This window comes from Salmo trutta, chromosome 26, assembly GCF_901001165.1.
Source record: "Salmo trutta chromosome 26, fSalTru1.1, whole genome shotgun sequence".
NCBI classification, from domain to species: domain Eukaryota; kingdom Metazoa; phylum Chordata; class Actinopteri; order Salmoniformes; family Salmonidae; genus Salmo; species Salmo trutta.
Window position 1 is genome coordinate 10,029,293 of NC_042982.1, and position 24,895 is coordinate 10,054,187.

Consider the following 24,895-nt stretch of genomic DNA (forward strand, 5'->3'; position numbering starts at 1 on the left):
ATGGATGTACTTCATATTTTGCAGACGAACTTTGTGTCTATTGCAATCGGCTTTGTCGTTATTATTTTACTGTGGATGAATCGAGGCAAACAAAGCAACTCACGTTTGCCTCCTGGTCCTGCACCGATTCCTCTGCTCGGTAACTTGTTAGGAATGGATGTGAAAGCGCCATACAAGCTCTACATGGAGGTCAGTCAAATACTTCAGCTAGATCAGTGTGCAAGGTTATGTCAAAGACATAGAATAAGGGTGTAGAATGGGATATACATTTAATTACTTTTCCACAGAACAAAAATTCATTATTTCCATTAATACAAGCTAAATGTAGGCTAGATTATTCTTGTTTTACATTATTTTCTGTGTTGGTTATTGTACCAACAAAGCAGTTAACTATTTTCATGTGACTGCTTAGTTCCCAGCCTACTGTACGTTTTTATTGACTTGCCCCTCTCACAATATTCATCCAAAGTATACTACATGCATGTATTTGAGAACTGAAAAAGTGTGTGTGTATATAAAAATATATATATATATATATATATATATATCGATTCCATAAATTAATTTGTAGAATTTCTTTCCTTCTTATTGCTTTTGAGCCAATCAGTTGTGTTGTGACAAGGACATTTTCCGTATTGACTGACATTCGTGTCTGAAAGGATTGATGGACTGTCGCTTCTCTTTGCTTAGTTGAGCTGATCTTGCCATAATATGGACTAGGTCTTTTACCAAATAGGGCTATCTTCTGTATACCACCAATACCTTGTCACAATACAACTGATTAGCTCAAATAAATTAAGAAGGAAAGAAATTCTAAAAATTCAGTTTCAAGAAGGCACACCTGTTAATTGAAATGCATTCCAGGTGACTATCTCATGAAGCTGGTCTAGAAAACGCCAAGAGTGTGCACAGCTGTCATCAAGGCAAATGGTGGCTACTTTGAAAAATCTCAAATATATTTGGATTTAACACTTTTTTGGTTACTACATGATTCCATATGTGTTATTTCATAGTTTTGATGTCTTCACTATTATTCTACAATGTAGAAAATAATAAAAATAAAGAAAAACCCTTGAATGAGTAGGTGTCAACTTTTGACTGGTACTGTATTTGCTTGTTTGTGCATGTGTTGGTTTGCATGCTCAAACCCACAGCCTTTTTGCATTTACTACTACTACTGTAAAATGCAGTGATGAAAATGAAGTACATAGTAACAATTAACGTCACATCTTGCCAAATTTGGACTTTTTATATAATGTGAGGTCATTATACTGTCGGTTAACTTTTGGTTGAACAGATTTGTGGTTGCCATAAACTTGTTAATTATTTACTAGTTAACCAACAGGTACAGACTGTGCCTTCTAAGCAAGTTATTTCTATCTCTGAGGCCTCCAATGCCCAGATGTCAAACAGAGTAGACACAGACACGTCCAGTGGCGTGTATTCATGGATGCCAAGGGATGCCAGGCTTCCCAAAAATGTTGACACATTTATTTTGTTTTAAATCTTTCGTCTCTGTGTTTCATAATTTCCCTTCAATTCGCAAGAGGCTGAAAGCATCTCACAGGAGAAAGCATCTGAGCGAGCGAAACAGCGCCCCTCTGTCTCTCTAGTTGTAGGCCATCTGTCTGATGCTCTCTGGTCCAAACGAGTATAACATTGTTCCAAACTCACTTTACGCAATTCAAAATGACCGTGCTTGTCTTTCATAATTCAGATATACAGTACCAGTTAAAAGTTTGGACACAGCTACTCATTCCAGGGGTTTTCATTTTTTTTACTATTTTCTACATTGATGAATAATAGAAGACATCAAAACTATGAAATAACACATATGGGATCATGTAGTAAACAAAAAATGTGTAAAACAAATCAAAATATGTTTTATATGAGATTCTTCGAAGAAGCTACACTTTGCCTTGATGACAGCTTTGCACAATATTGGCAGTCTCTCAACCAGCTTCATGAGGTTGTCACTTGGAATGCATTTCAATTAACAGGTGTGCCTTGTTTAAAGTTAATTTTTGGAATTTCTTTCCTTCTTAATTAATGTGTTTGAGCCAATCAGTTGTGTTGTTGTCACGACTTCTGCCTGAAGTCGGTCCCTCTCCTTGTTCGGGCAGCGTTCGGCGTTCGACGTCACCGGTCTTCCAGCCATCGCCGCTCCACCTTTCATTTTCCATTTGTTTTGTCTTGTTTTTCTGCACACCTGGTTTTCATTTCATCATCATTACTATGTGTATTTAGCCCTCTGTTCCCTCCATGTCTGTGTGGGGTATTGTTTGTTGTCAGGTTGATACGTTTCCGTCTGGTTTGCGCCGGGTGTTGTTTTTCACCCGTGCTTTGTGGCAGCCGGTACTTTGTACTTTGTTATTGTACTTTGTGCTGCTGCCCTTGTTTGTTGGGCATTTATTAGCGTTCTGTATATATATATATATATACATATTTAAATGCCTCAGTAAGGTGCTTTGTCCACTCATCTCTGCTCTCCTGCGCCTGACTTCCATGCACCAGCTACACTCACCATTGACAGTTGTGACAAGGTAGGGGTGGTATACAGAATATAGCCCTATTTGTTAAAAATCCATATTGTGGCAAGAGTAGCTGAAATAAGCATTACTGTAAGATATAAAGGTCAGTCAATCCGAAAAACGTTGAAAGTTTCTTGTACAGTGGCAAAAACCATCAAGCGCTATGATGAAACTGTCTCTCATGAGGACCGCCACTGGAAAGGAAGACCCAGAGTTACCTATGCTGCAGAGGATAAGTTAATTAGAGTTGATGAGTCCAAATTTAAGATCTTTTGTCAAGTGCAGCGTCTGTTTGCTCCTCATTACACACCACGGACCAACAAATATTCTTTACATCAACATAGGAATCACTACAACTTTTTCTGTGACCTCGTATACACTATATTAGGCCCAGCCTTTGGAACTTTCATTTTCCTAGATATGGCTACGATATTGTTTTCACTACATCCGATGGATCGACATACTGCTTTCAAGCCTATTTCTGCAGCATTAGTAATGATTTGATCAATACATGTTGATGATTTCATTTCTGTGCTGTTTGTAACTACCTTGGTAGGTTGACTGATAATCTGAACTAGTGCGCAGCTTGATGAAAGCCAGTCAATATTTAAATCACCCAGAAAATATACTGTTTCAGTATGATATATTGGATAAAGTAATAAAGACAGACACCAATGTCTAGTTCAATAGCCTTGTTCATGCATTGTACAAATCCCTACACGCGGAGTCCGGGGAACAGTCCGGCTAGTCGATTACCTATCAACTAGACTCCGTAACATCATCCTTTTCAATAGAAAGTGCAAACATAACAGCATAACATTAAATTCTTAACAATCAAGTCATAACAATTAAAAACGCATGACATTTTCTTTTTACTTCAGTTGTCATCTTCCTTTCTTTTTAAATGTATTTTTTTTTTTTTTTTTTTTAAATAAACAGGAGGACAAGTTAACACAGTCTCTTGCTTACAGAGTAAGCCTGTCCGGTGGCTTGCACAGCCGACCCACCCGTGAGTAAGTATGGGCTCTGACAGGGGTAGGATTAGGGCCACGAGCTGGAGAGCTTGGTGGGGTAGAAGCCTCACCTTCAGTTGGCTCATGTCTCAATTCTGCACCTCTTACCCTTAGGCCTGGACTGTGATCCAGCTCATCTAGGTGAGTGTATGGCGTGTTCTGGTTTGTCTGCTCTGCTACGCGCAGATCCACCCGATTGCGACGATAGAGGGAGCCACCAACATCCACCAGGTAAGAGCGTGGTGCAACTCTCTGTAGGAACGTGCCCAGCCTCCAAAGTCCTGTGTGGTCTCCCGGCAGCGGTTTCATCCTTATCGTTTCACCCACCTCCAGCTCTGGTAGGTCTCGAGCAGTCCGGTCGTAGAAGCACTTAGCGAGCTGCTTTCTGTGACGCAGTTTGTCCGTGACGCCAACCATGACGCAGGGCTCAAGTAGCTTGTTAGCTACGGGGATGGCAGTCTTCAGACGTCTGGACAGAAGGCGTTGTGCTGGGCTGCTGTCCATGTTTTCGGTGGGTGTGTTCCTCCACTGTAAGATCGCTTTCCATGGGTCGTTGCTGTCGCGCGCGGCCCTGCTTAACAGGTTTTTTGCAATCTTGACAGCTGACTCTGCCTTGCCATTTGCTTTTGGGTGTCTTGGAGAGGAGGTCACGTGGTCAAACTCCCATTCTGAGGCGAAACGCTTGAACTGTGCAGTGAATTGTGGGCCATTGTCCGTGATTACCTTGTCAGGCTGACCTTGCCTGGCAAACTGCGCCTTGCAGCGCTTTATGACCGTTTCTGCAGACAAGTCAGGGAGCAGTTCAATTTCCCAAAAGTCAGAGTAGTGACCAACAATGAGAAGATAGTCCTTTTGTCTATGGCTGAATAAGTCCATGCTGACGATTTGCCAGGCCCTTGTGGGTAGTTCGTGTGACATCATGGTTTCCTTTTGCTGTTCATGAGCGTACTCGTTGCACGTGGTACAGTTGCTGACAAAGTCTTTAATTTCTGCTTGCATGTTTGGCCAGTATAATGTTTCACGAGCCTGGCGGTAGCATGCGTCACCTCCAACGTGACTGGAGTGTATGCGGGTAAGCATCTCTGGACGTAGTGATTTGGGAATAATGACCTTCTGGCCTCTGAACAAGACGCCATTTTGCACGCTGATCTCATCTCGAAAGGTCCAGTATTCTCTCACTGTGAAAGGTGTCTCCTCTTTCAGGTATGGCCAACCTGCGAGAGCCATGGACTTCAGTGATTGTAGGTGTTTGTCCTTGTCAGTGTGTTGCCTGATCTGGGCTAGGCGGTGATCTGTGACGTTTAAGTAGTCTGCCTGATTGATCTGTTGAACATCTTGTTGTTCCTGCTGTAGCGAACGGATGGCCTGCCGCTGATAGGCAATGCCTCTGCCTGTACATTGTGCCGTTGCCCTGCTCAGTGTGTCGCTGATGTACATCTCTGGTCCTGACTTGTAAATGACCTTCAGGCTGTAGTTTTGCAGAGTCAGGAGCATGCTTTGAAGCCTCTTGGGCGCGTTGAGGAGAGGTTTACTGAATATGGCAATGAGTGGTTTGTGGTCAGTTTCAGCGGTGACCAGCTCTCGACCATATAAGTAGTGATGGAATCGCTGGCAGGAGAAGACGATGCTGAGGCACTCTTTCTCAATTTGTGCATAGTTCTGTTCGGTGGGGGTGAGCGCTCTCGAGGCAAACGCAACGGGTTGGCCTTCCTGCATAAGGTAGCATCCAAGTCCCCTTTGGCTGGAGTCACTCTGGATTGTGACAGGCTTCGTGACGTCGTAGTAGCGCAACACTGGCATGGATGAAGCCAGAGATTTCATCTCCTGTACCGCGGCCTCGTGCTTGGGTAGCCAGTGCCATGGTGTGTCTTTGTCCAGCAACCGGCGCAGAGGCTCACAGACTGCTGATAGGTGTGGCATGAACTTTGCAAGATAGTTTGCAAAACCGATGAGACGCTGTACGCCTTTTGCATCAGATGGGTTTGGCATGTCGAGGATCGCTCGGACCTTGTCTGGGTCCGGCTTCAGGCCTTTTGCTGAAAGAATGTGGCCATGGAAGTGAACGTCTTTCACCTTGAACTGTAGCTTCTTCAGGCCAAGACGAAGCTTAACTGATCGACAGCGCTCCATCAGTGCCAGGAGCTTCACATCGTGGTCGCGTTCTGCTTCATCGTCTGTGTCACCACAGCCTACGATCAGGACATCATCGGCGATGGGTTCAATGCCCTTGAGCCCAGTCAGTAACTCGTGCTGCTTGCGTTGGTATATCTCAGGTGCCACTGAGACACCAAACGGGAGCTTGAGCCAGCGTTTCCGACCCCAGGGGGTCCAGAAGGTAGTCATGAAGCTGCTTTCTTCGTCCAGCTTGCATTGAAGGAATGCATCTCGGGCATCCACCAAGGTGAAAATCCTGGCCTTGGGAAGCTTGTAGAGGACATCCTCTAGTGTCGGCATGATGTAGTGGGATCGTTTCAGTGCTTGGTTCAGATGCTTTGGGTCGATGCAGACCCTCAGCTTCTCTGGTTTTTTCACTATGACCATATTGCTGATCCAGTCAGTTGGTTCGGTCACAGATGTCATGTGGCCATCGGCCTCATACTTGTCCAGCTGGGCCTTCACAGCCACTTTCATTGCAATGGGCACATTGCGAGGAGCACACTGGACTGGAGTGATGCTCTCATCCACTTCAAAGTGTACCTCCCCAGGCACTGATTCAACGGGCATGTTGAATACATCGTCATATCTGCTGAGTAGTTGTTCTTTGGACAGGGGTCCATGCTGGACATGATCCACAACGTGCAGGTCATTTGGTACAGTGAACTGCATCAGTCCCAGGCATTCGCATGTAGAGCCTGAGAGGAGAGGATGTTGACTGGTTTTCACAATCTCAAACTCCAGCTTGTGTTTGCGTCCCCGAATAAGACATTCGGTCTCAAAGGTGCCCATAGAGCTCATTAGCTCTCCTGAGTACAGCTTTAGTCTAGTGTCGCTGGGCAATAGATGTGTGTCAGGTGCCAGATTGATTTTGTCTTTGTAGCTCATTACATTGCATGTAGCACCGGAATCCAGTTGACATTGTTGTTGCTTGTTGTGTAATCGTAGTGTCACAAACCATTTCTTCCCTCTTGAGTGTACAGCCCCAATGGATTCATGCATGTAAATGTCACTTTCACTGTTCAGCTCTGAACATGGAGTGATGTCATCAACACAGTGAATCTTGCCCTCACTCACCCTTCTTTTGCTTTTGAGACACACTTTTGCAAAGTGATTATTAGTTCCACAAGCTCTGCATGGTTTTCCATAGGCAGGGCAGTGCTCTTTGCCACGTGTGTGCGTATTCCCACAGTATTTACATGCTACTGGGCTCTCTGTGTTCACCGTTCGTGGTGAATTACTCTGCCTCGATTGGTTTTGCCTGAATGTCTGCCTAGCAACAGCGTGAATAGTATCAACGTTGGAGCGTGGAGTTTCGATTTCCATTGCTCTCATTCTCATGTCAGTGACTTCGGCAGTGCGGCACATTTCGATGGCAATTACTAATGTTAAGTCCCTCTTCTCTCAGTAGACGCCGGCGTGTATCCTCATTTGCAATTCCCAGTACTATTTTGTCACGAATCAATTCATCTTTCAATCCCCCGTATTCACAAGTGGCGGATTTTTCTCTCAAACGGGTTACAAAGTTGTGTACTGACTCACCCTCTTCCTGTTTGCAGCTTCCGAAAACGAACCGCTCGTAAATTACGTTTCTGGCGGGTTTGAAGTAATTCTCCAATGCATCCAGTATAGCCTTTGCATCACACTGTTGTCGCGCTGTGAGGGTGAGATTGTGCCGGTAGATATGCCTGCATTCGCTGCCCATTAAACTCCTCAGAGTTGCCGCTTGTACCTCGTTGGGTTTCTCATGTAGACCGGTCGCCAGCGCATAGTCCTCGAATTCATCCCTAAAATTGTCCCAATTAGTATTCCAGTCCCCTGTGAGAACCATGGGATTTGGTGGCGGAATGTTCGCTGCCATAGCGATGGAATAGGAGATTTCTTTGCCTTTAGTCATCGAGGAAGGTAGTGATGCTAGCTAACCAGCTAACAACTAGTTGATCAGTGTTGTGAGTAGGAATCGGCGTGTGTTCGCATATGGAACGTAACCGCGCCTATACTGTACTTAGCTACAAAAATAACAAACGTGTGGTTTTCGAGCCACTTCTGATACCATGTTTCAGTATGATATATTGGATAAAGTAATAAAGACAGACACCAATGTCTAGTTCAATAGCCTTGTTCATGCATTGTACAAATCCCTACACGCGGAGTCCGGGGAACAGTCCGGCTAGTCGATTGCCTATCAACTAGACTCCGTAACATATACCTCTTTTCATTTCACATACATTATCAAGCATTTCACAAATGTTATCCAGATACTGACTGTTAGCGCTTGGTGGTCTAAAGCAGCTTCCCACAAGAATGGGCTTTAGGTGAGGCAGATGAACCTGTAGCCATATTACTTCAACAGTATTTAACAGGAGATCCTCTCTAATCTTTACAGGAATGTGGTTCTGAATATAATCAGCAACACCTCCACCATTCACATTTCTGTTTTTTCTGTAAATGTTAAAACCTTGTATTGCTACCACTGTATCATCAAAGATATTATCCAAGTGAGTTTCAGAGATAGTCAAAATATGAATGTCATCTGTTACTAGCAAGTTATTCATTTTATTATTATTAACTTTGTTTCTTAAGCTACATATGTTAACGTGGGCTATTCTGAGCTCTTTTCTGGATGCTTGCTTGTTTTCATTGCTTTACTGGGAAGTTTAGCAGAAGTAGATATTCTCATGTTATTTATATTAGTACAGGGTGAGCTGCACACAGTGGACTTCTTAGTAGGGCACACCGCCTCATTGCCAACAGCATACATCTGGTCAATAGGCACATGATTGCTGTATACAATACCTGTAGGATCACCAGAGGCATTCATGGCAATTAGAGGGTCATAAATTAGGTTACTTACATTGTGTCTACCAACGTCCCTGGTATAATGTACATTTGCTAAAGCATTATGACGACTCAACGACACAATGGTAGGGATTAACTGAGCTGGGCTTGGGTAAGTCATTGTCTCAACACAACCTTATAATGCTGTGAACGGATCCATGAACACAAATGCTTTGGGTGGATCCCATCCTCTTTATAAAACGTTTTTTGTTTCCAAAAGGTATCGAGATTGTCAACAGAAGTTACACCCATTGAGCTGCAATAATCACGTAGCCAGTTGTGAAGAGTGAGAATCCTGCTAAAACACTCAATGTCATGGTTCAGAGAGGGAACAGGGCCAGATATGATGGGTCTTTTTATTAGTGCCTAGCAGAGAGTCAATCAGCTCTAAAATCCCGTTTCAATTTGTAGTAACCTGGTATATTTATGTTTAGAGGATGCAATTCTAAGTTACAATTAAATACTAAACCGTACTTACGTCTCATGAGTCATCAATCTTAGAAGTCTCCAAGGATACTACATATTTGGCGATGAGGATAACTATAGAGAACGGCGTTGTGTTTGGCGTGCGATGCTGGATGTGAGACTCACTTGAGCGGTGGAAGATTCTGAAGGATTGATTCCCTGGATACGGGTAGGACAAATTATTGACTGTGAGGGGAGAAAGAATCGGAAAAGATGGCTTTGGCAAAAATAGGCTCGCTACCACCATTTGATCCTAAAAATCAGGAATGGGAGGAGTACTGTGAAATAATGGAACATTTCTTTGCTGCTAATGAAATAACTGATGCCGCTATACAGAAATCCATACTCATAAAGGTTGTCGGTGCACAGACGTACAGCTTAATGAGAAACCTGTTGAGCTCAGATAAACCAGGAGAAGAGTAATTCATAGATTTAGTCGAGCTATTAAAAAAATCACTTCAAACCCAGTGAGAGAGTACAAAGATTCAAGTTTGATTCGCTCATGAGAACCTACCGAATCAGTGGTGGAATATGTGGCTGAGTTGAGAGAACTAGCACTGGACTGTAACTATGGGAATACATTAGCGCAAATGCTACGCGATCGGCTGGGATTAATGATGACAGGATACAAATACGATTGTTATCAGAGCCTAATCTCACATTTGAGAATGCATTTAAACTGTCCCAGGCCATGGAATCCGCAAATAGAAATGCACTGGAATTGCAGACAAGGGGCGCAACTGCGTGCTATACAGTAAAAAAGAGCAGCTCTGAGTGCGTTGAATTTCAAAGAACGGAAAGCAGCAGCCTATAGAGACTGTTATCGTTGCAAAGGCAAACACGCAGCGTTTGACTGTAAATTCAAACAAAAAATGTGTTATGCATGTGGGATAATAGGCCACATGCGAGGGCGTGCCGCAATAAAAAAAAAAGCCTCGGGCTGCAGAAAAGAGAACGGACTGAAACCGAATACCTCCAGAAGCTCTAGCTACCGCAGACGCAGAGCAAGCATTCTCAATGTACAGTGTACAGGGGGCGAATATGAAAAAGGTGAAGCCTTTCATTGTGTAAATGGGAATAAATGGATTTAAGGTACCGTTTGAACTAGACACAGGATGTAGTGTCACACTGATGAAAAGGTCCCAATTCTATATGAAGTGGAAAAACGTTGAAGTGCCTAAACTGAGAGACACCCCCATTAAACTCAAAACGTACACAGGGGAGAAGATCACTGTGATTTGAGTTGCTGATGTTCAAGTGGAATATCAAGGACAAAAGAGAAGTCTGCCTCTCTTAGTAGTGGATGGTACTGGCCCCAGCTTACTAGGAAGTGGGTGGTTGAAGGAAATAAAATTGAACTGGGATGAAATCAAACATGTCACCACAGAGACATTGACACTACAGCAGGTGCTTTCAAAGCATGAGTGTGTTTTCAAAGAAGAGCTAGGGACATTAAAAGGGGTCCAAGCTACCATTCATGATGCTGCTGATGCTACTCCCAGATTCTATAGGCCAAGATCAGTTCCATATGCCATGAAGCCTAAAGTGGATGTGGAAATTGAGACTCTTAGCAGAGGATATAATCATACCTGTCAAGTTTTCTGAGTGGGCAGCACCAGTTGTTCCTATACTAAAACCAGATGGTATAATCAGACTATGCGGTGACTATAAGCTGACTGTAAATAGAGTTTCCTTTCTGGAGCAGTACCCCATACCCAAAGTGGAGGATTTGCTTTCAACGTTAACCGGAGGGCAACAGTTCACAACTGGACATGAGTCACGCATATCAGCAAGTGCTAATGAGTTTCACAGAAGTACCTGACCATAAACACCCACAGAGGGATGTTTACCTATAAACGCTTACTTTTCGGGGTGTCTTCTGCACCAACTATCTTCTAAAGCACAACGGAGGGAATTCTGCAGGGCATACCCAAGGTAGCAGTTTACCTCGACGACATTCTTGTCACGGGAGTCACGAAGGAGGAGCATCTCAGAAACTTAGGTGACGTTTTGAGGAGGATGGAGGACGCCAGTCTCCGGCTGAAGAGGAGCAAGTGTACACTGTTAGCTGATGAAGTGCAGTACCTGGGTCACAAGGTGGATGCCAAGGGGTTACACACTGTCAAAGCTAAAGTGAGGGCTGTTGTGTAAGCTCCAGCTCCGACAAACGTTAGAGAGCTGAAAGCCTATCTAGGCTTACTGAATTATTATAATCGCTTCCTCCCGAACCTCTCTACCCTCTTAGCTCCTCTGCATCAACTGTTAAGGACATAGCCTGGAAATGGTCAGAAAGACAGGAAGAAGCTTTTGCAAAGTCAAAGGTGTTACTGAAATCAGCTGAAGTACTAGTGCACTACTCAGCAGACAGAGATCTCATCTTATCGTGTGATACCTCATCGTATGGTGTGGGGGCGGTGCTATCACACCGGATGGAGAATGGTGCAGAGAAACCTATTGGGTTCATGTCAAGAACGTTGTCGCCAGCGGAGAAAAAGTACTCCCAGCTGGACAAGGAAGGACTGGCTGTCATATTCGGAATACAGAGATTCCACAAGTACTTATACGGGAGAACATTCACTATTGTGACCGACCATAAGCCTCTGATCTCTATGTTCCATGAACAAAAGCCAGTACCACAAATGGTCTCTCCAAGAGTTCAACATTGGGCTGTGTGGGTCAGGGCTTGAGTGTACAGAATAATTTACAAACCAGGTAGATACCATGGGAATGCTGATGCTCTGAGTAGGCTGCCCCTTCCAGAAATCATCATTCAGGAAGAAGAAAATGACCAGGTTTTGATGATCGATGTGTTGGATGATGCACCGGTGAACACAGCAAAAATAAGGCAATGGACTTCAAAGGATGTGACGCTATCACAAGTGCATGAATTTTTCCTGAAAGGATTGCCTACACTGACAGAGCCTCAGATCATGCCTTACTACACTCGCTGCTTGGCATTGAGTGTTGGAGATGGATGTGTTCTGTGGGGTTCCAGAGTAGTTATCCCACCACAAGGGCGGGTTCTGCTACTGAAGTTGTTGCATCAGTCACATCCAGGTATGTCGAGAATTAAAGGCCTAGCGAGGTCATACGTCTGGTGGCCAAAAATTGACCATGATGTGGAAAATGAGGTCAGCCGGTGTGCAGGATGTCAGAGTAACAGGAAGTCACCCCCCACCGTGCCATTACATCCATGGGAATGCCCAAAAGCCATGGACACGACTACATGTGGACTACGCTGGACCTTTCCTAGGAAAAATGTTCCTTGTGCTGATTGATTCTCATTCAAAGTGGATGGATGTTTACCCCATGAACACGTCAACATGGTACGCTACGATTGAGAAGTTGAGACAAAGCTTCAGTGTTATGGGATTGCCTCACATGTTGGTTAGAGACAATGCTACTTGTTTTACAAGCACTGAATTCACAAGTTTCATGAAACAAAATGGAATTCAGCATGTAATGTCGGCCCCTTTTCACCCATCTTCAAACGGATTAGCAGAGCGTGCGGTTCAGACCTTGAAGGAGGGGATGAGGAAGATGTAAGGGCCCAGCATTGAAACAAAGGTGTCAAGATTCTTGTTTAGCTACAGGATTACTCCCCAAGCTACAACTGGGTTGTCACCTGCAGAAATGTTGATGTCAAGGAGGTTAAGGTCAACCTTGGATCTCATCAGACCAGACCTGAAAATACAACAAAAGCAATGGAATCAAAAATGTAATCATGACAACTGAGCCAAACTCAGAAGTCTCTCACCTGGAGATGATGTCTATACAAGAAACTATGGGTTTGGTCCTAAATGGATTCCAGCTACCATTGAGGATGGCTCAAGTCCAGTATCTTATACTGTGATCATCGGAAGTGGACAAAGACTAAGGAGACACGTGGATCAGATCCGAGCTCGAATTCCAGTTCCATCCGGAGATCTGGATCAATTCTTCAAAGAACAGGACAGGACATTGGAACGTTCCCCAGAGTTGCAGTTGGACAAACCACCTGAGATCAACAATGTTCAACTTCCTGAGACCACCGGTCCGGGATGACCTCCTCCTGTGAAGTCTCCACAAAAGGACTTTGTTTCACCATTAAGGGGTGAAGATCTGGTGGCACCAGCTACATCACCTCTGAGACGCTCTATTAGAGAGAGACGTCCGCCAGACTTTTTCAGATCAGATGTTTGAAAAAATGTTAATTAGAAAATAGCATAGCTCAGAAAGGAATTAAGTTGGGTTATTAGCTTTAAAGGGGGAATGTAGTAACCTGGTATATTTATGTTTACCCATAGATGGCAGTATTGACTCAAGATGGGGGTTTGTTTCCCGCTATCCGTAGCTATTTCCTATGTCTGCCTATATAACTGTGATTAAGAAAGCTTCAGGTAGTTTAAGCCAGGTGCATTAGAGCATGTAATTCTAAGTTACACTTAAATACTAAACCATACTTACGTCTCATGAGTCATCAATCTTAGAAGTCTAAGGATACTACACAATTCTTCAGAGCTGCCCTTCATAATTTCATTTAAAACCCACATGGACTACGATAGAATCAATTTCCATCTCCGGAAGTAGTACATTCGGGAGCAGCTTAGTAATGTCATTTACTTGAGCTCCTTGATAGGACATTGTTTTTGCACCAGGAACATTTGTTACCAAAATCACAGCTGGCGAGAAGGAAACATTCCACTGTGCGTTTTCCCCAGTTTCTAACGTAGGCTGGTGTGGGAGAATTTTCCAGTCATCTGGTGATTCTCCGTAACTATACTGTTCTCTTTGAAGTAGAAAGAATAATCGCTAAGTTTAAATATTAGACATGTGTAAGCAGAGTGAAGGCTACTGGACACGGACATGGGTTAATCATACATAGACAACATCGGTCTGAACTTGTGAAGACCTTTGGACAGCAACGTTAGCTAAGGAGTATGCATGTCACGCCACCAATAGAATCTATGCACCCAATGTCTGAGCCAATAAGAGAATGGAAATTAAGTAAGACAACAAGATTCGTTAAGTGGGGAGATGACGTTATGTAAGACTGTATAAAAACCAAGTACTAAGAATGAAGATTCAGTTGTTTCATGGAACTGCTCGGCTTCTGTTACTTTTGTAATAAAGTCTAATTGAATTTACAAGCTCCGGTATCTGAGAAGTATTTGATTGAACATTTTCCACAACACTGGCGACATGTGTGATAAAGGAAGCTACCTCAAATCAAATGACATTTTATTTGTCACGCACCGGTGTTGAGGTAATATGTACATGTAGGTAGAGTTATTAAAGTGACTATGCATAGATAATAACAGAGTAGCAGCAGCGTAGAAGAGAGGGGGGGCAATACAATTAGTCTGGGTAGCCATTTGATTAGCTGTTCAAGAGTCTTATGACTTGGGGGTAGAAGCTGTTTAGAAGCCTCTTGGATCTAGCCTTGGTGCTCCGGTACCGCTTGCCGTGCGTTAGCTGAGAGAACAGTCAATGACTAGGGTGGCTGGAGTCTTTGACCATTTTTAGGGCCTTCCTCTGACACCACCTGGTATAGAGGTCCTGGATGGCAGGAAGCTTGGCCCTGGTGATGTACTGGGCCGTACGCACTACCCTCTAGTGAGTCACTGGTGCTTCCTGCTTTAATTTTAGCTTGTAAGCAGGAATCAGGAGGATAGAATTATGGTCAGATTTGCCAAATGGACTGCGAGGGAGAGCTTTGTACACATCTGTGTGGAGTGAAGGTGGTCTAGAACTTTTTCCCCTCTGGTTGCACATTTAGCATGCTGATAGAAATGAGGTAAAACTGATTTAAGTTTCCCTGCATTAAAGTCCCCGGTCACTAGGAGTGCCGCCTCCCGGATGAGCATTTTCCTGTTGTCTTATGGCGGTTTAAAGCTCATTGAGTTCGGTTTTAGTGCCAGCATCGGTCTGTGGTGGAATGTAGACAGCTACGAAAAATACAGATGAAAACTCTCTAGGTAGATAGTGTGGTCTACAGATTTTCATGAGATACTCTACTAGGCTGCTGTTCTATCTTGCCAATAGAGTGTATAACCTGCCAGCTGTATGTTCTTAATGTCGTTGTTCAGCCACGACTCAGTGAAACATATTACAGTTTTTAATGTCCCGTCGGTATGATATACGTGCTTTCAGTTCGTCCCATTTATTTTCCAGCGATTGAACGTTAGCTACCAGGACGGAAGGCAAAGACAGATTAGCCACTCGTGGTCTGATCTTCACAAGGCACCCTGATTTTTTTCTGCAAAGTCACCGTTTCCTTCTCCAGCGAATGACGGGGATCTGGTCCTGGTCGGGTGTCTGTAGTATATCCCTCCCGCCCGACTCATTGAAGAAAAACTCTTTGTCTAATCTGAGGTGAGTAATCACAGTTCTGATGTCCAGAGGCTCTTTTCGGTCATGAGAGACGATAGCAGCAACATTGTGTACAAAACAAGTTACGAACAACGCGAAAAAACAAACAACATAGCATGGTTGGTTAAAAGCCGATAAGACTGCAGCCATCCCCTCTGGCGCCATCATAAAATGCTCAAGCCTATAATCCTCATCAAACAAAAAATTGCCATATTGTAACTCGGGAGTGATCCAGTTTGTTTCTAAACAAAGCGTAGTAGTTTCAGCTCCTACAGCGCTGGAACCGTTCTCCAGACAAAGAGGGCTCCATTGTAAAACTTGTCTTGGACTAACTTCGTTAGCTTGATGGCTAGCAGCTTAGCTAGGTTAGTGGCTCTGTCAAGCAGACTTCAACCTGTCGGTTCAGACGGATTCCGGGACAAGAAATAGCGGTCCTAACTGTTAAAAGCTAACCACATCGATGGCATTGGCGTTTCTCTATAAGTAGGGTGAGTCAACATATTTTTCTACTTGCACAAAGGCCAGAAATCAGAACCATGGACAGCCACGTCATATTTAGCTTATGTTGATTGGACTAAATTGTTTTTGGTATCTTTTAGTTGTTACTGTATTAGACTAAGCAGAGGTGATTTGATGATGCTGAAATGTTGAAGTTGAAATGGTGCTGGAATAGCTACTGTTTTCTTTGCGATTTGTGGTAATTGTGTCGTTCTAAATCAGTTGTTGTTTAGTGGTGCGAAAATGTTGGGAACATGAACTTGCTTGACCATGCTGTAGGTCATGTATTTGTCTGTTACTGTACATGCAATATGCTTTGTGGACTTCACTGGAGAGAGGTTGCTCTCCGGTTTTGTGATAAAACAAAGATGTTTTACAAAAGGCAGTGAAGTATTTGTAGTTAATCATATCAGTAATGTTAGTTCATCATATCAGAGCTGAAGTGCCGCCCACTGGTGAAGTGGAGCAGAGCATGCTGGGCGATCTCCAGCTCAGAGAAGATCACCTTGAGAGAAGTCAAGTGAGAGAAAGTTCCAGCCATCCTTATTTTCCTACCAGTTAGCTTTCATTGTGTTAACCAAGTCCTTGTTGATATGTAAGTACATATTTCATATCTTTCAGGTGTTTATGTCTGAAGATGCACTCTGCGACGATAATGTTGTATTTATGGTTATGGTAATTAGTAGGTTCTATCACTAGCTACTATAGCTATTGTGCGCTGGCTAGCTCTGTTTTGGTTATCATCATTTCGGACATTTAACCCTGTATTTGTTTAGGGTAATGCCCCCAGTGTGTTGTTTATATGCCCTGTAATTGTATACGTGTATAGTACATCATTATATGGGTATTAGCTCCTATTTCACTGATTAGAGATAATCAAGTTAATTGCGCAATTGTAGCTTTGTACTGAAGATGATGGTGGTATGCTTTGAAGTACAGGTGCGTAGGCTCCCCTATGATCTCAAATGAGTACAGTCAGATTCAAGTTTCCTTTGCGCTGTATGGTCCTGTATAGCATTAAGTCATCATAGTCATGTTAAACCATGCATATTGTTTATAAGAGATGTGATTTGGAGATTGTATTCTGTCATTTACTATTGTATCTGTATTTATCTCTTTACTTGCAGACCACACACACACACACACTTTGGTTGAAGCAAGTTGCCAGACCACTAAGTGCCTTATCCCATCCATACTACATACACTGTGCAGTGCTGTTCTGTGCCTGTGCATCTTAACCGTTATTAAACCACCTCGACTGGAATCCTACCTGTCTGTCATCTGTGCCTTTACCAGTGTAATGTAGTGAACATTAAACCATAATTCAGTCCGTGTATTGGTACTGTGGGATTCCAGTTCCATGTTTTACTGTAGCTAGACAGCGGGAGTGATATGCCATGTGTAATACCAGCATACTTCTGAGTAAAGTTAAACTAAAGTATACAAATGCCCCTGTAGCTCCCTCCAGTGACCATGAGCACAACCGTTCCATTATTTTAACTGGCGGCTTTATTCTGTAGTTTTAGTCAGAATGATCACCTTCTGTGAGAACTATAAAGTAAATGCAAATACACAAATACAGTTAAGCACACTCTTACAACCTTCTTGTCTTACGAGTGACTTATTAGCTTGGTATAACTCTGAAGTGCTTACATACATAAACAGTTTAGCCGGAGCTATAACAGTATCAGATTAAACACATGAATAGAGGAAGAATACCTCATTGGCTGCTTATTACAGAAGGGAGGAAATCAAAAACTTCACACTTATTATTCCTGGCATGAATTCAGGCTTCATCCTTAATTATTAGAATGTTACCATCCTAACATACACACTTCAACCTTTACGAACTACACCCGAAGACATGAAAATTTAGCTAACCCAGCGCGGGATTGCCTTCACTCCAAAGGTGTGTTGCTACGATAATGATCCTCGTTACAACAGTTATTAGCCACGTAGTTCCACTTGTCTTATAATTTCCCCCAAATAGCAAACACATAAACAAAAAAACAACCACATAGACTTACAGGTTAATTGTCAGTTACAGCCCAGACCTCAGTGCTTATGTTTATAAGAAATCTAAATAACTGGATGTTACAACCAGCACACGGGAGCGAACACATAAAGTAAACCTAACCTAAAGAATATACAGTCCACCAAGTCCTCATTTACAGGTGTGGTTGAATGGTCTTCTTATTGGCTCGGCCTTTAGGCCTGTATATCACAAGGCATATGAATTGAAAGGTTATGGAGCAAATAATTCAATTATCACAACACATAGGTTGTAATATGGCTTGGGGGGGCTCGACTTCCTCAGTGATTTTACCCACACACTGCTACTGTTGGGAACATAAAATGACATGCTATAAATACACTTATTTTGACACATTTTCGATATCTAAGTGAGTATAATGTACTCTATCAATTTGCTACTGCATTTCTTGCTCTCTTGGGTCTCTCCACCACTTATCCAAAGGAATAGCAAGGCCACAATCATTTCACTTCCATGTCATACATCCCAGGACTGTCAGCAGTGCTCCATATAAACCTGGGATCTGAGACATCACTCTACTGCTTCCCTAACTATAATCCTGTGGTTCTTCTCTCCTCAGCTCAGTAAGAAGTATGGCTCAGTGTTTACTGTATGGCTGGGCTCCAAACCTGTAGTGGTGATCTCTGGCTATCAGGCTATCAAGGACGCTTTCGTCACACAAGGAGAAGAGTTCAGCGGCAGAGCCAACTACCCTGTGATCATGACAGTCTCTAAAGGATATGGTGGGTGATTTTTTTTTAAAGAAATGGGAGTGGTTGGGTGTCATTGTCCTTGCAACAGTCAGTCTGTGTGGAAATTACATTACATTAGGTTTATGCTTTTCTAATTCTTCCTCTTTGCTTCTGTCATACTGTTTACTGTAGGGGTGTTGGTGAGCAGTGGGAAGAGATCAAAAGATCTTCGCAGGTTCTCGCTGATGACCCTGAAAACCTTAGGGATGGGGCGCAGGAGCATCGAAGAACGTGTCCAAGAAGAGGCTAAGATGCTGGTGAAAGCCTTCAGTGAATATGGAGGTAGGATGTTTTTCTTAGTATTTTTCTTGCCTTTGAAATATATTTTATAATGACTTTATGGGCAATATTACTCAGGTTGTTGGAATGTGAGAAACTGAAGATACCTGATTTATTGCAGAATATAGTAACAGTAAAACCCATGGGGTGTACAGGGTTTTTATAGTATAGACATGTCATTTACCTGTAAACATGTACCTTTTTAGTGCTGAGGGATTACTGATGTTTGAGATCGTTTCAATTAGATAACTGCGGTTTTCGGTTTCAGTTATTTGTTTAAAAAATGAAGTGCAGTATGCATTATGTGGTTTGAATGCTATAATACAGAATGAAACAATTAATACAAGTGACTGGCCATTACTCATTTATTAACCATCATTTCTTCACTTTACTTTACTTTCCTTAGTTTCAACCTCTTGCGAATTTATCTCATCGGAGAAAGCATTCGAGCAAAACAGCACCCCTCTGTCTCGCGGAAACTATTCAGACCCCTAGACTTTTTCCACATTGTGTTACGTTACAGCCCTATTCTACAATTTATTAAATAGTATTTTTTCCCTCATCAGTCTACAGGCAATACCCCGTAATGACAAAGCGAAAACAGTTTTTTGGAAAATGTTGCAAATGTATAACAAAAAAACCAAAAAAAATACTTATAAGTATTCAGACCCTTTGCTATGAAACCCAAAATTGACCTCTGGTGCATCCTGTTTCCATTGATCATCCTTGATGTTTCTACAACTTGATTGGAGTTCACCTGTGGTAAATTCAATTGATTGGACATGATTTGGAAAGGCACACACCTATCTAAATAAGGTTCCACAGTTGACAGTGCATGTCAGAGTAAAAACCAAGCCACGAGGTCGAAGGAATTGTCCGTAGAGCTCCGAGACAGGATTGTGTCGAGGCACAGATCTGGGGAAGGATACCAAATAATTTCTGCAGCATTGAAGTTTACCAAGAACACAGTGGCCTCCATAATTTTTTTAATTCTAGAAGTTTATAACAACCAAGATTCTTCCAAGAAGGCCAGCATCCCGAGTCGCCTCTTCACTGTTGACGTTGAGACTAGTGTTTTGCAGGTACTATTTAATGAAGCTGCCCGTTTTGGACTTGTGAGGCATGCGTTTTTCATACTAGACACTATAATGTACTTGTCCTTTTGCTCAGTTGTACACCGGGGCCTCCCACTCTTCTTTCTATTCTGGTTAGAGCCAGTTAGCGCTGTTCTGTGAAGGGAGTAGTACACAGCGTTGTACGAGATCTTCAGTTTTTTGGCAATTCCTCGCATGGAATAGCCTTCATTTATCAGAACAAGACTGATGAGTTTCAGAAGAAAGTTCTTTGTTTCTGGCCATTTTGAGCCTGTAATCGATCCCACAAATGCTGATACTCAACTAGTCTAAAGAAGGCCAGTTTTATTGCTTCTTTCTGATTAAACTCGTCAGTCTATTCTTGTTCTGAGAAATTTAGGCTATTCCATGCGAGAAATTGCCAAGAAACTGAAGAAGGCCAGTTATATTGCTTCTTTAATCAGAACAACAGTTTTCAGCTGTGCTAACATAATTGCAAAAGGGTTTTCTAATGATCAATTAGCCTTTTAAAATGATATGTTGTGTTAGCTAATCCAAGTTTGTCATTGGAACACAGGAGTGATGGTTGCTGATAATGGGCCTCTGTACACCTACTTTGATATTCCTTAAAAAAATCTGCCGTTTCCAGCTACAACATTTACAACATTAACAATGTCTCTACTGTATTTCTGAACAATTTTACGTTATTTTAATAGACAAAAAATTTACTTTTCTTTCAAAAACAAGGACATTTCTAAGTGACCTCCAACTTTTGAACGGTGGTGTATGTAAGTTATATATTTTTGTTTTTTATTTTTTATAAATTTGCTAACATTTCTAAACCTGTTTTTGCTTTGTCATTATGGGGTATTGTGTGTCGATGGATGAGGTGAAAAAAACAATTGAATCAATTTTAGAACAAGGCTGTAACATAATGTGGAAAAAGTCAAGGGGTCTGAAAGGTTTCCAAAGGCCCAATATCCCATGTAGAGAGTATGACATGCCATACTATTTTTGTCCAGACAGCATCAGATACATGGGCTACACATACATGTCCTCTGCCTCCACCACAATGGCATTATCAGCAGCACCTGTCCTTTTTACAAAATGAATATAAGATTTAATTTTAACAAGAAATGACCTTTCTTTTCTCTGCCCTGCTCGGAAAGTGCCTCATTGCTGCAGCTTAATTTCAACAACTTACTTTTGCAATAATATTGCGGGAACTCTGTAAGGGTGGAATGGTCCATTATTATGAACCTGTACGTGGGTGATTAATAACACTTGTTTCTACTATTATGAGAAACTTGGATTATATTGATATGAAATATATGTATGGAAATAAGTTATTGGTGTACTATGAATTATTATTCAGCTGTATGGATTGATTTACTTTTTTCAAAGCCTTTTTTTCCCCCCAACAATGTGGCCTCATTAACCTGCGCACAGAGGCCAGGCAAAACCCCTCTCCCTCCCAATTTCCCTTGCAACTTTGAAGCTTCCTGCAGATTTTGCTGCTTCTGAACCAACCTGATGATGCAAGACAGAATGAGAGCGACGAGCTGATCAGTCCCCAACAGCGGCGCATGGGGGGGGCCTCGAGCGGCGCATGGGGGGGGGGGCTCGAGCCACGCATGGGGGGGCCTCAAGTGTTCAATTGAATTAATTACAACAACAAAAAATATTATGCCCAGCTCACGAGCGAGGCCCCTTGATGTGAGCCTAATGGTAAGTCCACCATTGGTTAAACCTCGGCACTTCAAAACCAGACAGAGCACTTTGCCAGGACCTGCATCTCCCTCCAGGACCCTAGGGGTAACGTTTGTTTTGTAATCAGTGTAACTGAGATACATTATTCTGTAATCAGTGTAACTGTATACATTATTCTCAGTATATTATCTTCAGCAAGGTTTTCACGCTAAACATGTCATTGGAAAGGTACCATTTTACGTTAAAGTACATGGAAAATCTAGTGTTTTATTCAAACGTAATTGTTGCTTCTCACAGCTATTTCTAAAAGTTTCACCATCACAATATTGTATATGGATAACCAATCAGGTATTTTAAAAGTATCTGTGTGTTCTTGCCTTCCTTCTCTAATCTAGATTCAGTTGTCAATCCCAAAGAATTGCTTTGCAATTGTGTTGGCAATGTGATCTGCTCCATAGTCTTTGGGCACAGGTTTGAAAATGACGACCCAATGTTTCAGCTCATCCAAAAGGCTGTTGATGCCTACTTCAATGTCCTCAGCAGCCCTATTGGAGCGGTACAGTAACTTTTCAGCTCATCTCTTTTCATAGAATCTTCCATTGCTCTCAACGCCCTGCTAAATTGAAGCTCTATCACAGTAATTGCACAAAATGGCCAAGCCATTGTTTTCAATAACAAAACCCCTCCCCTTCCTTCCTTCCTTCCCCTTCGTTCCTTTTCTTTCAGATGTACAACATGTTCCCTAGAATTGTTTGGTGCTTTCCAGGCAATCACCATGAGATGTTTGCTATCGTAAACAAGGCCAAAGATTACATACAAGGGCAAGCAGAAATCCGTCTTAAAACCCTTGACTCCTCTGAACCGCAGGACTTCATCGAGGCCTTCCTGGTTAAAATGCTGGAGGTAGAAAACACGGCATGATCCTCACATTGGAGGTTGAACCTCTTACACATTATGAAAATATGGAATGTGGCTGGAATTAAGATACTATCCATGTCCACTTATGTGAGTTTGGCTATCATGAGTGAATTGACAAGTGAGAGGCCAATGTCTGGTTTTCTAACGTATTTAGTGGCAATAAGTATGTGGAGATGGCAACAACTAGCCACCAGATGTCGCTGTTTACTTGCATCACTGATGGTGACTTATTCTCTTCTCTTAGGACAAAGATGATCCCAACACTGAGTTCAACAATGATAATATGGTGATGACTGCATGGAGCCTGTTTGCTGCTGGAACAGAAACCACATCATCCACCCTAAGACAATCATTTCTGATGATGATAAAGTTCCCTCAAATTCAAGGTACCCTGCTACCCAAGTCTTTATCGATTGTGTCCAAGTCTCCTAAACCTATTAGATAACACTGTAATCCAAAAAAAGAATATTTCTAGACTATGAATTGTTTGAAATGTGTTATTACGATGTCGTGACATGTAATAACTCCAACAACAATCCGTACATAGTATCAGTGCAACGTAATGTAAAGTGTGACTTAAATCTTCCTAAGCGAGTGTTCAGAAGGAGATAGACGAGGTGATTGGCTCAAGAGTACCCACGGTTGACGACAGAGTTAAAATGCCCTACACGGATGCTGTCATTCACGAAGTCCAGAGATACATGGACCTCAGTCCTACCTCTGTACCCCACAAAGTGATGAGAGATACAGAGTTCTACAACTACCACATTCCAGAGGTGACCACAATTATGTAACTGTACCAATACTGAATGTTACATTTCACTGTATCTTGTTTGACGTGGTGGAACTGTTGTTTAAACAAGATGATTTACATTTTACTGCATTTTTCATAGCAAGTGAAGGGTGTTATTTTGTCATTCTTTCAGGGTACCATGGTCCTGCCTCTGCTGTCCTCTGTGCTTGCTGATCCCAAATTGTTTAAAAACCCAGATGAGTTTGACCCAGAGAACTTCCTGGATGAAAATGGAGTCTTTAAAAAAAATGATGGATTCTTTGCTTTTGGAGTGGGTAAGATCATGCTCCAAGTAGTTTGTGGATTATGTGAGTTAAAAACAAGAAACCTAGAGGCCTGGGGTGGTCTTGCGGTCTAAGCCGCTGCCTCTCTGGAGCTCATGTACTTTGTTCTGCTGCCAGCATGGGTTTGAATCTGCTTTTCAGCATGCTCTCCTAATAACTTGTATCTGTATCCTGTATCTCTCTATCCTATTCACAAAAAAACATTCAAAGATATGATAGGATTGGGCCTTTCCTAGCCTGGTAGAGCTAGCCTGATCCACCATCCTAGGATTTCCCCACTCATTAAAAAAACTTAACAAGAAACCTGAGAACCTCTGGTCAACTTCAATTTAGTTATAGTCTCAGCTGACTGACAATGACCTCTCTCCTTTCTCTTTTCCCTCAGGGAAGCGGGCGTGTCCTGGAGAGGCTCTGGCCAGAGTGGAGCTCTTTCTCTTCTTTACCTCTCTCCTGCAGCGCTTCACTTTCACCGGCACCAAACCTCCAGAAGAGATCAACATCGAGCCAGCGTGCTCCAGCTTTGGCCGCATGCCGCGTTCCTATGATTGCTACATCAAACTCAGGACTGAGGAGTGACCACTTTACTGTGGAGAGGTCACAGGCTCAGCTTCACAGGCAGCTGCTTGTCATTATACAGTAGCCATAGCCTTACATTTACCACTTTCTTCTTGTAGACAACTATATAAGCGTTAGTGAGTTGTATGTATCTTGCTATTATCCTCAGGTAGGATCTCTAAGGTATGGGTTGATATTTCAAGACTAATTTCTGTCCACATTCATGTATGTAAGCAATTGAAATTGGTCTTGTTATGTAGGTTGCTGTGTTGTTAGGACTGTACATCTATACTGGCAAAGCACTTAGGGGTACTGTACACTATGTATACTGTGGGGGTCACTATGTTATTCTGCCTTTGTATTCAACATTTGGTTGTAACTTTTGCTTCAACTAATAAATAGTACTGCACACTTCAGCCAGATTCAAACAATATCTTGTGTGTCCAGACCTGTCATTAAGAAGCGAGCTTTGTGTTCGGATTACCTGCTCACATATAACTGTCGTTTTGGCCTTAAGTGTAGACACAAGATTTGCCATATTCATGTACACATATAATATCTGTTTCACAGAAGCAGAACGCTGAACGCAAGTCTGACCACTATGATGACACACCAAATGCGTTTGATGGATCATTTTTGCATTGCCTCT

General features: G+C 42.5%; 1 protein-coding gene and 1 pseudogene across 1 annotated transcript; both read left to right on the plus strand.

Moving 5' to 3' along the window:
- LOC115163058 (cytochrome P450 2M1-like) lies at positions 1–24,679 on the plus strand. The gene is made up of 9 exons (XM_029714651.1): positions 1–189; positions 18,463–18,625; positions 18,767–18,916; positions 22,092–22,252; positions 22,423–22,599; positions 22,859–23,000; positions 23,206–23,390; positions 23,541–23,682; positions 24,077–24,679. Exons 1-9 carry the CDS (start codon positions 1–3, stop codon positions 24,265–24,267), a joined length of 1,500 nt encoding a protein of 499 aa, XP_029570511.1. The 3' UTR covers positions 24,268–24,679.
- Positions 8,372–15,455, plus strand: LOC115163059 (uncharacterized protein K02A2.6-like; annotated as a pseudogene).
- Positions 24,680–24,895: the final 216 nt, after the last annotated feature.

Coding starts and splice junctions, on each gene's coding strand:
- LOC115163058 (XM_029714651.1), top strand. CDS start 1: ATGGATGTACTTCATATTTTGCAGACGAACTTTGTGTCTATTGCAATC. Junction 22,253..22,422: donor TCAGCAGCCCTATTGGAGCG/GTACAGTAACTT, acceptor CTTTTCTTTCAG/ATGTACAACATGTTCCCTAG. Junction 23,683..24,076: donor ATTCTTTGCTTTTGGAGTGG/GTAAGATCATGC, acceptor CTTTTCCCTCAG/GGAAGCGGGCGTGTCCTGGA.